This window comes from Gouania willdenowi, chromosome 24 (assembly GCF_900634775.1).
Source record: "Gouania willdenowi chromosome 24, fGouWil2.1, whole genome shotgun sequence".
Classification (NCBI taxonomy): Eukaryota; Metazoa; Chordata; class Actinopteri; order Blenniiformes; family Gobiesocidae; genus Gouania; species Gouania willdenowi.
The window spans coordinates 4545147-4559068 of record NC_041066.1 but is presented as its reverse complement, the minus strand read 5'-3'; the positions used below and the strand labels follow the sequence as shown (position 1 = coordinate 4559068).

General features: G+C 39.3%; 1 protein-coding gene across 1 annotated transcript in view; it reads left to right on the top strand.

Annotated features, from left to right (window-relative positions):
• kif3ca (kinesin family member 3Ca) overlaps positions 1-13922 on the top strand; it is a 28476-nt gene that overhangs the window by 3525 nt on the left and 11029 nt on the right. The window contains exon 2 of the mRNA XM_028439837.1: positions 13806-13907. Coding sequence (XP_028295638.1) covers positions 13806-13907 — 102 coding nt within the window. The remainder of the gene's footprint in view (positions 1-13805; positions 13908-13922) is intronic.

Sequence of the window (13922 nt, the reverse complement as noted above, 5' to 3'; positions counted from 1 at the left end):
TTTAGTGCAACATGACTTTAGTGCAACATGGCTTTAGTGCAACATGACTTTAGTGCAACATGACTTTAGTGCAACATGACTTTAGTGCAACATGGCTTTAGTGCAACATGGCTTTAGTGCAACATGGCTTTAGTGCAACATGGCTTTAGTTCAACATGACTTTAGTGCAACATGGCTTTAGTGCAACATGACTTTAGTGCAACATGACTTTAGTGCAACATGACTTTACTGCAACTTAAACTTAACTGAGGTATTGTATATGCCTAGAACAACAATGCCAGATATTTACAATTGCCACCATGATCATTCACACTTTAAAGTTCTTTGAACAAATTGATATCCCCATTAATGACGGTACGATAGGTCCAATTGGACACCCCCACTTTTGTGATGAAATGCGCAATATGGATCCGATCCGGTAACCAACCCGGCATAACTCAGTCAAATTTAATAATGATTGGTCAATTAGGGACCAAGATATACATTCTGGAAATTTCATAAAGGATGAGAGGTAGGAATTTTTTGACTATTCAAACTGATCCAGAATCAACCTTCCAAAATGTAATGGAATTTTCCAAGGCATAAGGTCAATCTTTGGTAAAATTTTTAAACAAAATCTGATAAGTGTTTTTGATGGAATCTTGCTAACAGACAGACAGACAAACTAACAAATGAATAAACGCAGGTGGAACTATGACCTCCTTGATCGAGGTAAAAATATCTAAATTGGGTCAATCATTATTGTCCATCCCATTGCACAAACTTCAAGTGGCGATGACCATCACACACTCGTGCTGCATACATATAACTGCCCACTGAGTAAGAGCTGCTTTGATTCTTTGCTCCGATTACAGAGCATTTCCAGTCAATAAGTCACTCCTGCAGAATGATACTGGAGCCATTGCCGGGAATATTTGACATGCGATGCTGCTGGTTTGGTTTACTGATCAGCCTGAGGCAATGAAACGAGTTCATGGGAGACGAGGAGCAAGTTTCTCTTCAACTTTCTGATTGAGAATGAGGGAAAAGAGGAAGAGGCCCATTTGTGTTCAAAAAGAAAAACCTCCTCCTGCGCTGTTATCATGTTTAATCTGTTGACTCCAGATTGTCATCAGGATGCTATGGATGTTTGAATGACAACTAAATGGTAAACTGATGTTTGGAATGAAACATGTAGAGCAGAATAAACAGGATTTTGTGTTTACTCTGCTCTTTAAGGCCCTAAAACGCCCTATGACATGGGAGACAATAATGTACTGTACATTCCCTCAAATTGAGGCTTTTCATCCACATTTCTGCAAAGCGTCTCAATCATGCAGGTCATGATGAATCTGATTGTTTAGTTGAGTCATCTGAACTTGATGTTTTGCTTGAAGATATTTCACATCTCATCTAAGAGGCTTCTTTAGTTCTGAACCTGACAATTTGGTATTCAGGGTTTTACTGACCATTGTGGAGCCTTTAATGTGCCTATTGTGCGGTTCATTAACATATTGAAAGGATCCCTGGTGTCAGTTGACTCAGGGCCTATGTTGTTGCTTATCAGAAGGGTTGAAGAGGTGATGCGTTCATAGATATCGGAAAGAATGTGTCTCCACAACCTTCCTCTGTTTTGGGACACATTTACACACATTTTTTCCCCGGAAAATGGGTGACGGAATGTCTTGCAAGTGTAGCAAAATATGTCAAATTTGGCCCAGAATCCCATTCAACATCTCATGATACAGCTACCTGTTGCGGTAATCATGTTATCCTGTGACTACAAATGAATGCAGCGCTTCAAAGAAGTGTGTTTTTATTGTGTTGGGATGGAGAAGTGGTTCAGATTATTATGACCGCATACAAATCTGAAAAGACTGGTTTAGCTGATGGTGTAATAGTACTACTGGTGATCATTTTATCTGGTGACATGTCACGGCAGAAGCATTACACCCAAAACTTGAAAGTGATTTCCCGGTTTCACAAATATTGTTGTGGGACCATATCACACACTTCCATGGTATTTATTCTGTAAAACAGGTGGCTAAGCATTTAGCAGTGTGGCTAACAGATGTGGTGAAGCCTAATCTCACGTGATTTCATAAATCATTTGAAACACATACATGTAAAGTTAATATTAATAACAGTAATTGTCTCTAATAACCCTATTTAGCATGTTTAATATGATTTCATGAAGTTTGATAGCCAGTAAAGCCATCTAAACAGTGAAAGATGAATAGATGAAACATAAACAAAGCAGAAATTGCTCTGTTTGTGTTCTGGTATTTTGTCTTGAGGTTGAACCAGTTTCTGTCTGTGGGTGACACAGGGTTTAAAAGTGATGTTTCCTGGTGATGCTCCTCATGTTTTGTTTTCTTTATCTTTACAAACAGCTACTATCCATGATAATGGTTGTAAACTATGAGAAAAACTTGCTACAGTGTTTCAGTCTCGATGTTTGAGGCTGATGTCAGTAGGAAGAAGATGATTATGAGGAGGAATTTCCTGTTTTTGATGCATCCGACTGGTTGCATTTGAAAGTCAGGACAAAGAATAAACAATGAAAGACATGTATTTCCTTCCAACTCATTCTGTCTGATAGATTTGAATTTTTATGGCAAATACTTAGTTAAAAGAACTAAACAAATCAACAAATGTTTTTGCAGAACATTTATTTAAGAACAAATCATAAAAATAATCTATCACAAGAAAAAGTCAGTTATTGCTTTATTTTATGGAATGTTTTGTAAGAGAGAAGGTCAGTAGACTTTATATATAAATAAAACACAACAATCAATGTTAATAAACAACAGTGCATTGGTTAATAATAAGTGCCATAATTTTACGATACTTTGTTTACAGAAGGATAAAGAATAGATATTTTCTTGTCAAAACTGAATGCACAAATAATAAGCAATTAATTCCACATATTTCACAAGAGCTTTGACAGTCTGTGCAGTGGCTGTTTTTATATTTCCTTCATTTTTATTTTCAGCTAATGGTTAGGGATGCGTTCCCTTCTCTTAGAACCTGTTTAATAATACATTGCCTTTATTAAAAAGTTGTGGATTATTTTATTCTTCCAAATGGTGAAAAAAGACAAATATCCTTCATTATTCACACATTATTTTAAACAGATTGTTGCCTAAGGGTTTCACTAACCGTGAACGGTTGCTGGGCAGGAAAGAATGAGGGCAGCTGGTAATGCTGGAATTAATTTAATAAATTGCCGATAATGTTAAACATCATCTATTTGTGTTTCTCAAACATCCATCCTCTAAGACTCACAAACCGGAGCTTTTCAGGGTCAGCTGGTGTTTCTGCAGGGTGTCTGTGCACTCACCGCTCTCCATCTGTGTGCTGTGTGGTGACCTCATTATGTAACGCTCCAACTACAGTCCTGGAGGGATGCTGTTATGCTTAGTATAGATATTTCCTGGTTTGCAAAGAGAGTCTCTTTACTAGGCCATCTGTCATTATTAGTGGTGTCCAAGCTTTTTCACTTCTGATACTAATATCACAGTCTTGCGTATTGCGTATACCAATATTAGCATGAATCATTCATACTTTATTACTTTTTAGTGTGGAATGTTAGATAAGGCTTGATCAAGTGATATTACCTCTTGGCAGAGAATGGGCGTGTCATTGTCTGTGTTTACGTTGGGGCGCGGGTCTGATAGATGACAGGAAAGTAAAAATATTTAGGAATCGATGCAATCCTTTCCATTTACTCGATGACATCCTATAAGATGGAGTTTGCAATGCTGAAAGCCTCAGTTCTGTAAGATAATTCATGCTGTATAAAATGCAAATAATGCCCACCGAATAATGTAGACTGAGATGTCAGAATGCAGCATCAGAGCTACAGACTGCATCCAAATTAAGGTGGATACATGAATAGAAACACTGTCGGTGCCCTAAAAAATTAAACTGATCCGTGTCAGTTTATTCTTCGATGGATTAATATTGTATACTCTCACAAATGTAAACGTTAATAATCATCAATTATCTGCCTGCGTTCCTTCCTTCCTGCTTTTTGCTGCAGCAACAGTGTTGTTTTTGGTTTTTGGTCTGAATTATGGATTCTAATTCTTCATATATTTAACGTATTGTTCTTCAGTTGTCATGTCAGTTGCTCTGCACGGTTCCTCCATGTTTGCAATTGGTTTGACGCTGCAATTTCCATGCAATTTAATGGGAGAGCGCACTGATCTCGGTTGAAAAACCCTGGGTTAAGTTACAGTAACGTGTTGATTTCCTGCTTCATTGTACAGCTGCTCTGTGGCGGCGAATGTTTGGTTAGGTGAATCAGAATCAGAATCAGAATCAGAAATGTTTTTAATGGCCATGTACAGTTTTAAGGACAGTACAAGGAATTTGTCTTGGTAGTTGGTGCACAAAACAAACAACAACAAAAAATAAAAAAACAAAGAACAACCCAGCAACAATAATAATAATAATAATGATAAATATAAAGGATGAGGGATAAATAAAGGATAGATAGAGAATAAAGGATAAATAGGATAAATATAAATAAATATATATACAGGTAAAAGCCAGTAAATTAGAATATTTAGAAAAACTTGATTTATTTCAGTAATTGCATTCAAAAGGTGTAACTTGTACATTATATTTATTCATTGCACACAGACTGATGCATTCAAATGTTTATTTCATTTAATTTTGATGATTTGAAGTGGCAACAAATGAAAATCCAAAATTCCGTGTGTCACAAAATTAGAATATTGTGTTAGGGTTAAATTTTGAAGATACCTGGTGCCACAAACTAATCAGCTTATTAACTCAAAACACCTGCAAAGGGCTTTAAATGGTCTCTCAGTCCAGTTCTGAAGCCTACACAAACATGGGGAAGACTTCAGATTTGACAGCTGTCCAAAAGGCGACCATCGACACATTGCACAAGGAGGGAAAGACACAAAAGGTTATTGCTGAAGAGGCTGGCTGTTCTCAGAGCTCTGTGTCCAAACACATTAATGGAGAGGCAAAGGGAAGGAACAACTGTGGTCAGAAAAAGTGTACAAGCAATAGGGATCACCGCGCCCTGGTCAGGATTGTGAAAAAAAACCCATTCAAGAATGTGGGGGAGATTCACAAGGAGTGGACAGCTGCTGGAGTCAGTGCTTCAAGATCCACCACCAAGAGACGCTTGAAAGACATGGGTTTCAACTGCCGCATACCTCGTGTCAAGCCACTGTTGACCAAGAAACAGCGCGAAAAGCGTCTCACCTGGGCTAAGGAAAAAAAGAGCTGGACTGCTGCTGAGTGGTCCAAAGTCATGTTTTCTGACGAAAGCAAATTTTGCATTTCCTTTGGAAATCGAGGTCCCAGAGTCTGGAGGAGGACAGGAGAGGCACAGGATCCACGTTGCCTGAAGTCTAGTGTAAAGTTTCCACCATCAGTGATGGTTTGGGGTGCCATGTCATCTGCTGGTGTCGGTCCACTCTGTTTCCTGAGATCCAGGGTCAACGCAGCCGTATACCAGCAAGTTTTAGAGCACTTCATGCTTCCTGCTGCTGACCTGCTCTATGGAGATGGAGATTTCAAGTTCCAACAGGACTTGGCGCCTGCACACAGCGCAAAATCTACCCGTGCCTGGTTTACGGACCATGGTATTTCTGTTCTAAATTGGCCAGCCAACTCCCCTGACCTTAGCCCCATAGAAAATCTGTGGGGTATTGTGAAAAGGAAGATGCAGAATGCCAGACCCAAAAACGCAGAGGAGTTGAAGGCCACTATCAGGGCAACCTGGGCTCTCATAACACCCGAGCAGTGCCAGAAACTCATGGACTCCATGCCACGCCGCATTAACGCAGTAATTGAGGCAAAAGGAGCTCCAACCAAGTATTGAGTATTGTACATGCTCATATTTTTCATTTTCATACTTTTCAGTTGGCCAACATTTCTAAAAATCCCTTTTTTGTATCAGCCTTAAGTAATATTCTAATTTTGTGACACACGGAATTTTGGATTTTCATTTGTTGCCACTTCAAATCATCAAAATTAAATGAAATAAACATTTGAATGCATCAGTCTGTGTGCAATGAATGAATATAATGTACAAGTTACACCTTTTGAATGCAATTACTGAAATAAATCAAGTTTTTCTAAATATTCTAATTTACTGGCTTTTACCTGTATATATATATATATATATATATATATATACAGTATATACACACAGTGCAGCAGATAATGTCATCATGGAGGTGGTGATCGGGTGTGGGGGGGGGGGGGGGGGGCGATCAGTGGGTGACTTGGGGTGTGTTCATGTGGATGGTGGCAGAGGGAAAGAAGCTGTTTTTGTGTCTGGAGGTTCTGGTCCTGATGGACCGAAACCTCCTTCCAGAAGGGAGAGATTGAAACAGTTTATGACCGGGGTGGGAGGAGTCGGCCACAATCTTTCCTGCACGCCTCAAAATCCTGGAGGCGTACAGGTCCTGGAGGGAGGGCAGATTGCAGCCGATGACCTTCTCTGCAGAGTGGATGATACGCTGCAGTCTGGCCTTGTCCTTGGCCGTAGCTGCAGCGTACCAGATGGTGATGGAGGAGCAGAGGATGGACTGGATGATGGAGCTGTAGAAGTTCACCATCATCTTTGTTGGCAGACTGAACTTCTTCAGCTGCCGCAGGAAGTACTTCCTCTGCTAAGCTTTTTTGATAAGGGAGCTGATGTTCAGCTCCCACTTGAGGTCCTGAGTGATGATGGTCCCCAGGAAGCAGAAGTACTCCACAGAGCTCACTGTAGAGTCTCCCAGGGTGAGGGGGGTGAGGGGGGCTGGGTTCTTCCTGAAGTCTGCTATCATCTCCACTGTCTTTAAAGCGTTGAGCTCCAGGTTGTTCTGGCTGCACCAGGACACCAGCCGGTCTGACTCCCACCTGTAGTCAGACTCGTCTCCATCAGAGATGAGACCGATGATGGTCGTGTCGTCTGCAAACTTCAGGAGTTTGACCGACTGGTGAGAGGAGGTGCAGCTGTTGGTGTACAGGGAGAAGAGCAGAGGAGAAAGAACACAGCCTTGAGGAGATCCAGTGCTGATGGTCCTGGGAGCAGAGATGGTTTTTCCCAGCTTCACGTGCTGCTTCCTGTCAGACAGGAAGTCTGTGATCCATTTGCAGGTGGCACATTCAGTTGGGAAAGCTTGTCCTGAAGGAGAGCTGGGATTATAGTGTTGAAAGCAGAGCTGAAGTCCACAAACAGGATCCTGGCGTAGGAGCCTGGGGAGTCCAGGTGCTGGAGGATGAAGTGGGGAGCCAGGTTTACAGCATCGTCTACAGACCTGTTGGATCTATAGGCAAACTGCAGGGGGTCCAGGTGGGGGTCGGTGATGTCCTTGATGTGGGAGAGCATGAGGCGTTCAAAGGACTTCATGACCACAGATGTCAGAGCGATGGGTCTGTAGTCATTAAGTCCTGTGATCCTCAGCTTTTTAGGGACAGGAACGATGGTGGAGGCCTTAAAACAGGCTGGTACGGTGCATGTTTCCAGTGAGGTGTTAAAAATGTCTGTGAACACTGGAGACAGCTGATCAGCACAGTGCTTTAAGGTGGAAGGAGAGACAGAGTCCGGTCCACAAGCCTTACGGGGGTTTTGTCTCCTGAAAAGTCTAGTTACATCTATCTCTTTGATGGAAAAAGGTGTCTCTGTGGGAGGGGGGAGGAGGGGGGGAAGATAGGGGAGAGAGCCTCTGGAAGCAGCTGTGGTGAGACTGTAGCTTTGATGTGGGGGGTGAAGGTGTTGGAGTGAGGCTGGTCAGAGGTGTGAGGGGGGTTGGAGTCAGGTCTGTCCCATTGTCTGTCAAATCTACAGTAGAAGTTATTCAGACTGTTGGCCAGGCAGAGGTCGTTAGCAGCAGCAGTGGCTCTGGGCTTGTAGTTTGTAATTTGCCTGAGCCCTCTCCAGACAGAAGCCGAGTCAGAGAACTGATGTTGTAGCTTCTCTGAGTACAAATGTTTGGCTTTTCTCACCTCCTTTCCAAACGTGTACTTCGACTCTCTGTACCTGGCTTTGTCTCCACTCCTGAAAGCATCCTCTTTGTCTGCCCTCAGCCCTCTGAGCTTAGCTGTGAACCAGGGTTCGTCATTGTTATAACTCACCCTGGTCTTTGATGGAATGCAGCTGTCCTCACAGAAGCTGATGTAGGACGTCACAGCATCTGTAAACTCATCCAGAGAACTGTTCGCAGACCTGAAAACATCCCAGTCAGTACAGTCCAAACAATCCTGGAGTTTCTCCACTGCTTCACCACAGATTCCTTCACCACAGGTTTACAGAGCTTCAGCCTCTGTCTTTATGAAGGAATCAGGTGGACCATCAAATGGTCCGATAGGCCCAGTGCAGCACGGAGAGATATCCTTGATATACTTATCCAGCTTCATAGTACAGGTCCCTTGTATGGGGTGCCAAGTGTAAAAATTTAGTATAAAAGTTGTAGCTAACACATTTTCATTATTTATCTCACTTTTCTCACATTTAACACATTTTCTTACATTTAACACAACATTTAACAACATATATAGAGGTAAAAAAAAGAAAAAAGCATTAAATCTAAATATTTAAATTTAAATCTAAATGGTATATGTTATATCTAAATATTAAATCTATATCTAAATATTTAATCTAAATCTAAATTTGAAATTTAAATCTAAATGTTATATGTTATATTTAAATGTTAAATCTAAGTCTAAACATTTAATCTAAATCTAAATGTTATATATAATATCTAAATGCTAAATCTTATATCTAAATGTTAAATCTAAATCTAAATGTTTAAATCTAAATGTAAATATTATATGTTAAATCTAAATGTCTAAATCTAAATCTAAATGTTTAAATCTAAATGTAAATATTATATGTTAAATCTAAATCTAAATGTTTAATCTAAATCTGATTGAGCGAGCGGTCATGGCAGGTGTACGAGCTGCCCTTCACAGTACACTCCCGCAACACAACACAGTTATTAAAATGTATTTTAATGCTGTATTTTGTCAGTGTTTGTTAATTTGATGTGACATGCTGAGATCTCCTGGTTTTCATGTGGTTACGGTAACTGAGTAAATAAGGAAGTGCGCTTGAATGCATAAGGTCTAGGGATTGAAACTACCATAGATCATCTTTCTTATTTCACCTTTTTTGGGATGTGTGGACGACGTCTGCTGAGCAGACCAACGTTGAAATGACATAATGGCCTGAATTTGATACGACGTCTGTGGCGGGTGTTGAATGAAAATGTTTACAACTTTCCCCAGGTCGCTTGTTGTGTCAGATCCAAGCATTGTGCGGCTGCATGTGTGTGTGTTTAGTGTAACAGTCAGATATTAATGCAGTAATTGATGGAGCTCCTGTCGTGCAGCAGAAGGCTGCACGACAGGCTGTCCTAGACTAGGCTGTCCTAGACTATTCTTAGATCTTTTCTGGGTCAAAACTGAAGCGTCTCTTTCTTCTCCTACTTTCCATTTAGTGCACAGTCAGCACTGCTGTAATAGTAAATCATCTTTAAAACAAACAGAGTAGATGTTTCTCGTTGCGACTCGTGCAAAAGCCTCTCACCCATGTTGAGAACCCCAGGTGTAGATGTGAGAACACAATAGTTAATGCGTAAAGTAAGAAGGCTGTGGGAGGTGAACTGTAGGCTCTCACTGCAGAGTTTCTGATCTTCTCTTTTACTGTGTAGCAAAACTTTAGCAGAGGATCAAGTGTTGTGTGTCTGTGTAGAAACAGAGCAGCTTTGGCTAAGACTCAGAGGGATAATTGTACCTCGGAGTACAAAACAAATAAACACTATTTAATCAGCACAAATATCTCATCAACACATACTCACATTGTGCTGCTTCACTTTGCTTGTGCATTAAGGTGTTTTCCCAAATCCTGCCAGCTGAAAGTCAGCCAATCAGAGGACGTGGTCAGCAACAATAGCCGCTGCCTCATGGGAAATAGCATTAGTGTAACATGTATACGCACACAGGCCCGGATCAGCTTTCAACAGTCGCCTGTAGACTTCCTTTAAGTGGTCTAAATGTATTTTAATGCACACGGGCACACATGCACACATGCTAAGGTGTGTGCGTTAAAAAAAAAAGCCTGGTTTTTCCTGTTTGTGAAGCTGCTTTCCTGTCTGTTTGTGTGTGTGTGTGTGTTGTTGATCTACATCACTCAGCATGAAACACCCCTCTGCTAAAATATTGATACATCAACTTAGTGTGAGTTCACGTGTGTGTGCCTACAAAGTCATGTGACTGACACAGATGTAGAAAAGCTGGAATGTAACTTTATAGAGGGTTTTCATGGCGCGCCATTTTGGCGATACGCAGCAGCAAAACAAACCACACGCACACAAACAAATCCTGAATTTCGAGAGGAAATTGTGAACTATTGCCGTGTTTTTGGCTGTACCAATCCATCAGACCGTGAAAAACATTTGGAGTTTTTTAGACTGGCAAAAGTTATAACAAATCAGGGAAAACAATGTCAAAAGTTATCAGAGAAAAGGAGGCGCTTGTGGTTAGCGAAGCTAAACCAGGATCTACGAGGCAAAAATCTAAACAACATCCAAATTTGTTTGGTAAGTGACTTGTTGATAGCAGCAGCTCTTAACTAATTTTTTAGTGTGATGATAATAATATAATTCATATCAAGCATGTGGCATTATTAACTTAATATAATCACATTTAATAGCTGCTGCATATCACCAAAATGGTGACATACGGGTTGATGACGCGCCGTGAAAACCCTCTATTTAAGCAGGTGGAAATTTGTTATTTTTTAATTACAGAATATATTGAACACCTCATTATTACAAATAATCATCATACATCAATCAATTAGTATTCGATTATGGAGCAACTTTCAGACAAGTTAATGTAGCACACATGCACTCACACAGCTACACAAATAAATCCATAAAAAAAATTGATTGAACAAAATACATAGATTAATAAATCAAGATAAACAAATAAATAAATAAAACTGTCTAAAAATAGATAAATCATTATATTAATTAATACAGTGGCTGTGCGTGGACGGAGACGTCCATATATCAATTATCTCTAAGTTGCACTAACGAGCTGCTTCCCAAACTAAATACGTTTTTACTTTCTAACAGAAATAAAGTGCAGAAAATAGCATCGCGATAGATTTAAATACAGTATATGTAATTAGTTGCATGACGACGTGAGGAAGAGCAAATCCATCTGTCAAGTTTGATGCTCTGACTTATGTGTAAATCTTGCATCCGACGCAGTGTTGTCCAAAGTCAGTCCTGAAATAATGCATGTTTTACATTTCTCTCTGCTCCAACACACACAAGTGCTAGCATAGGCTCATTGTCAGGATTTCTGCAGAGTTGCATTAGGATGCATTCATCAGAATTAATGAGACAACTAAAACCTGCAGGATTGCAGTCCTCCAGGACCAGGTTTGAACATCCCTGATCTGTTGAGGAGCATGAGCAGGAAAACCCCGACATGAATCAGCCATTTAATGAAGCTGAATGAATATGACAGAACACAAAGAGTAGCAAAGCAGACACAGACACACACACACACACACACACGCAGACCGGACACAAAGACAGCTTTAAACAAAGAGGCTCTATGTAAAGACTGAAGGATGCCTCTGTACTCTGCGTTAGTTAAAGCCTGTGTTTTGTGCACACTCGTCTGATTAAGTGCACAGTGTAGCATGTGGAAAAGTTGGAAGGTATATGAACACACATACACAATTACAATTTAATTTAGCAGATGCTTTTATGCAAAGCAACGTACAACACGAGCATTTAGGGTGGTATTCAAACCCGTGATGTTTGTATTCTTCCACAATACCATCACTTCACATAGGAATCAAATAATTTTATTAAATTGATCATTCATTACAGTAACCACACACAGATTCTACTGCAGGGCTTTTAAACCACATTTTCACTTGGGACCAGTGTTTATGCAGCGCTTGACCTTTTAGTTGTCTGTCGTTTTGACTGACGGGGTCATAAAAATAATCTATTTTACCTGTCACTTTAATGAAAAACAAAATATAATAATGACATGTTCAATAGCATTTATTTTCATTTATCTTTCATTATTATTCAGTCAGAACAACCTTAATAGACTCCACACCGTACCATCACACATCAAGCAGATGAATGCATGTAACTTTTTGTTCACCTAAATCAGAGAAAAATGTGTTTATTGTGAGTAATAATTAAAAATAACCAATAATAAACTTTATTTCCACACTTAAACAGGAAGTAAAATATGTTGGTTTCAACATTAAAGTTCTATGACAAAAGTTTATGTTCGTTATCATGCACGACGGGTTTTTCATTGAAAAGCCAGTCACTTTATTGGGTACATCTTGTTTACTATTTATTAAAACCAATATTTTTAATGACAACAAACTCCAATTTACCGGTAGTCTTAGTTTTAGTTTATGGGATGATATACAAATTTCACAGGACGGGACAATATACGATACCATTTTTTCGAAAGGAAAAAAAAAAAAAAAAAAATTGCAGTTTGAAAAATAACCATGCTTTTATTTGACTTTAACTGTGGTCATACTTACACTTACACTGTGGTTATAACATTTTAAACTCAAGTGAATGTAAAATACAATATAAACAATAACATAAAGAAGACTATTTTTTCCTATGTGCAAAAAGTGCCACTCTGTAAGTAGAACACAAAAACAAAGACTGACAATTAGTGCCAGTCTAAAATTAAAACCAAATCATGCAATCATTGTGACATTCTTCAAAACAATATTCCTCTCTGTGCACAAACTTTGCTTTTTAGAAAAAAAAAAAAAAAAACATCTAGAAAAGGCAACAGCCCAGATTTAAGATGGACATGTTTCTTTCAACAATATTAGCATGTCTACATTTTCTGTCAGCAATTGAGAACTTTGAGGACCTCCCACCCCAATATCTTCATTACACTTGTACCACTGACGATATATCTTGTGACTTTTCAAAATTGCGATATTTGTCCCACGATATATTGTCCTACCCTTATTTTGATTTCTTTTTTAGTCATCAAACGACTGTGTAGTTTTCATCATTGACAGATTTAGTGAAATACAATATATTTTTACTTGTATTTGCATGTTTTAAGTTCCAAAGGGAGTTTAACTTATTTTACATAATGTCCGGCCCATTTTCTTAGAATCAGTCCTGATTGGACAGGATCAATTTATTCAATTTACATTTTCTTGCATAATTTATTTATTTCATGTTTGATTTAAATTTATCATTTTTGTTAATGTACTGAGCCCCTAAAGGGACACGGATATTCATTTATTTTTTTGCGTGCTCACGTAAAGGTTCCACGTGCTCGCGTATGAAGTAGTTCTAAGAAGCATGTAATAGTTTTAAGCTCACACGTAAAATGTTTTATGTGCGCACTTATAAACATCAGTCATCATGCTGCATGCTTTGCTTGTAAGGAGTTAATCATGTCAGAGGATTTAGTAAAGCTTTATTTCAGCCTTAGGGTTAGGGTTAGCAACTACCTTTACGTGCTCGCTTAAGCAATACTAGTATTACGTAATAAATAAAAATAAATAAATAAAAAGTGTCATCAGACACTTTCACTCATCATTGCTTTTTCTTTTGGCTGTCTCATGGCCTCTTGTTGTGAAATTAACTTTCAAGATTCTCAAATGATAGTTCATTGAAATAAGTATTGAACTTTGATTGCAAGCTTTCTCATTGGATCGTGTTTAAATCTAGAGGTTCAGTCAGGTGAAGTTTGTCATGAGTCTTTGTGGAGCAGCTACAGGTGCTGAATCATGGAACGCTTGGTTTCCTCTCTAGGCGATGGAGAGCAAACTGTTGGTTGGTGGGAAGAACATCATGGATCACACCAACGAGCAGCAGAAGATGTTGGAGATGAAACGGCAGGAGATCGCAGACCAGGTAACCTTAGTGTTT